Consider the following 3,378-nt stretch of genomic DNA (forward strand, 5'->3'; position numbering starts at 1 on the left):
AAAAAAAACACACTAAAAGCCAAAAAAAACCAAAAACACACCAAAAACTCCCCAAAACAAAAAAAACACACTAAAAGCCCAAAAAAACCCAAAAGCACACCAAAAACTCCCAAATCCACACCAAATCCCCCCCCAAAAAAACCCACAACAAAACCCACAAAAACCAAAAAAACCCGCACCGAGAACACCCAGAAAACCCCCAAAACCACGCCAAAAACTCCCAGAAAAAAAATACCCAAAACCACGCCAAAAACTCCCCAAAAGCAAAAAAACCCGCACCAAAAACACCCAGAAAAACCCCCAAAACCCCCCCCAAAAAAAAAACCACATAAAAACCCCCAAAACCAAAAAAAGCCCACACCAAAAACCCAAAAAACCAAAAAAAAAACCCACCAAAAATGCACCAAAAACCCTCCAAAAACAAACAAACAAAAAGCACACCAAAAATCCAAACCCCCCCAAAAAAAACCCCAAAAACACACCAAAAGCCCCCCAAAAACCCCCCCAAAAAAACCAAAAAAACAAAAAAAACCCAAAAAAACCCCAGAGCCACAAAAAAAAACCCCAAAAAAACCCAAAATCCTCACTTGTGCCCTCACCTGCGCAGGTGATCAATCCCATTGATCAGGATCGTTATCACATTTTTAACCCTCACCTGCCCCGTTACCTGTCCCAGGTGATCAATCCCATTGCTCAGGATCATTTTCACATTTCCCCCCTCACCTGCCCGTTACCTGTTCCAGGTGATCAATCCCATTGATCAGGATCATGATCACATATTTCCCCCTCATGTCCTATTACCTGTCCCAGGTGATCAATCCCATTAAACCGGATCATTATCACATTTCCCCCCACCTGCCCCTCACCTGTCCCAGGTGATCAATCCCATTGATCAGGATCACTATCACATTTTTAACCCTCACCTGCCCCTCACCTGTCCCAGGTGATCAAACCCATTAAACCGGATCATGATCACATTTTTAACCCTCACCTGCCCCTCACCTGTCCCAGGTGATCAATCCCATTGATCAGGATCATTATCACATTTCCTCCCTCACCTGCCCCGTTACCTGTCCCAGGTGATCAACCCCATTGATCCGGATCATGATCACATTCTTTCCCCTCACCTGCCCCTCACCTGTCCCAGGTGATCGACCTCATTAAAAAGGATCATGATCAGATTTTTCCCCCTCATGTCCCGTTACCTGTCCCAGGTGATCAATCCCATTGATCAGGATCATTATCAGATTTCCCCCCTCACCTGCCCCGTTACCTGTCCCAGGTGATCAATCCCATTAAACAGGATTATTATCACTTTTTTTCCCCCCACCTGCCCCGTTACCTGTCCCAGGTGATCAATCCCATTGATCAGGATCATGATCACATTTCCCCCCTCATGTCCCGTTACCTGTCCCAGGTGATCAATCTCATTAAACAGGATCATGATCAGATTTCCCCCCTCATGTCCCGTTACCTGTCCCAGGTGATCAATCCCATTGATCAGGATCATGATCACATTTCCCCCCTCATGTCCCGTTACCTGTCCCAGGTGATCAATCTCATTAAACAGGATCATGATCAGATTTCCCCCCTCATGTCCCGTTACCTGTCCCAGGTGATCAATCCCATTGATCAGGATCATTTTCACATTTCCCCCCACCTGCCCCTCACCTGTCCCAGGTGATCAACCCCATTGATCAGGATCATGATCAGATTTCCCCCCTCATGTCCCGTTACCTGTCCCAGGTGATCAATCCCATTGATCAGGATCATGATCACATTTTTAACCTTCACCTGCCCCGTTACCTGTCCCAGGTGATCAACCCCATTGATCAGGATCATGATCACATTTCCCCCCACCTGCCCCGTTACCTGTCCCAGGTGATCAATCCCATTGATCAGGATCATGATCACATTTTTAACCCCCACCTGCCCCTCACCTGTCCCAGGTGATCAATCCCATTGATCAGGATCATTATCACATTTTCCCCCTCACCTGCCCCTCACCTGTCCCAGGTGATCAATCCCATTAAACAGGATTATTATCACTTTTTTTCCCCTCACCTGCCCCGTTACCTGTCCCAGGTTATCAATCCCATTGATCAGGATCATTATCAGATTTCCCCCCTCACCTGCCCGTTACCTGTCCCAGGTGATCAATCCCATTGATCAGGATCATGATCAGATTTTCCCCCCTCATGTCCCGTTACCTCTCCCAGGTGATCAATCCCATTAAACCGGATCATGATCACATTCCCCCTCACCTGCCCCTCACCTGTCCCAGGTGATCCGCGCCGTGGAGCAGGAGTACCGCTTGCCGCCGCCGCCGCGCTGCCCGGTGCCGCTGCACCGGCTGATGCTGCAGTGCTGGCAGCGCCGGCGCGGCGCCCGGCCCACCTTCCCGCAGCTGCTGCGCGCCCTGGACCACCTCATCCGGCGCCCCCAGAGCCTCCGCCCGCCCGCCCCGGACCCCCGCAGGTGCGCGTGGCGTGGGGGGGGTCAGAGGGCCTGAACGCGTTTGGGGAGGGGGCTCAGAGGGCCTGAACGCGTTTGGGGAGGGGGCTCAAAGCAGCTGAGTCATTGGGGAGGGGGCTCAGTGCACCTGAGTGACTGGGGAGGGGGCTCAGAGCGCCTGAGTGACTGGGGAGGGGTCCCGGCACACCTGAGTCATTGGGGAGGGGGCTCAGAGCGCCTGAGTCACTGGGGAGGGGGCTCAGAGGGCCTGAACGCGTTTGGGGAGGGGGCTCAGAGCACCTGAGTGACTGGGGAGGGGTCCCAGCACACCTGAATGCATTTTGGGAGGGGTCCCAGCACACCTGAGTCATTGGGGAGGGGTCCCGGCACACCTGAGTCATTGGGGAGGGGTCCTAGCACACCTGAATTCATTTGGGGAGGGGTCCCGGCACACCTGAGTCACTGGGGAGGGGTCCCAGCACACCTGAATGCATTTTGGGAGGGGTCCCAGCACACCTGAGTCATTGGGGAGGGGTCCCAGCACACCTGAATGCATTTTGGGAGGGGTCCCAGCACACCTGAACTCATTCAGGGGTTCCCATCCCACTGAATTTGGGGAGGGGTCCCACCCCACTGAATTTGGGGAGGGGTTCCTGTCCCACCTGAATTTGGGGAGGGGTCCCACCCCACTGAATTTGGGGAGGGGTCCTGACCCCCCCTGTCCCCGCAGCCCCGCCCCGTCCCACCTGGAGCCGGGCAGGAGCGAGGAGCCCCCGGGCGGCGCCGGGCTGGAGCTGCTGCCGCGGCTGCGCGGCGAGTACGGGGGCTGGGCTTGGGGTCGGGGGGCTTGGGGGGTCGGGGGGCTCGGTGACCCCGCGGTGACCCCGCGGTGACCCCGCGGTGACCCCCGTGTCCCCTCCCCAG

The 3,378-nt window shown here is 54.5% G+C and overlaps 1 protein-coding gene across 1 annotated transcript in view; it reads left to right on the forward strand.

The window, feature by feature from the left end:
* Nucleotides 1-3,378, forward strand: part of EPHB4 (EPH receptor B4) — a 28,925-nt gene that overhangs the window by 23,868 nt on the left and 1,679 nt on the right. The window contains exons 14-15 of the mRNA XM_085564093.1: nt 2,285-2,478; nt 3,185-3,271. Of these exons, the coding sequence (XP_085420219.1) occupies nt 2,285-2,478; nt 3,185-3,271 (281 nt within the window). The remainder of the gene's footprint in view (nt 1-2,284; nt 2,479-3,184; nt 3,272-3,378) is intronic.

This window comes from Lonchura striata, chromosome 32 (genome assembly GCF_050655825.1).
Source record: "Lonchura striata isolate lonStrDom1 chromosome 32, ASM5065582v1, whole genome shotgun sequence".
Taxonomy (NCBI): domain Eukaryota; kingdom Metazoa; phylum Chordata; class Aves; order Passeriformes; family Estrildidae; genus Lonchura; species Lonchura striata.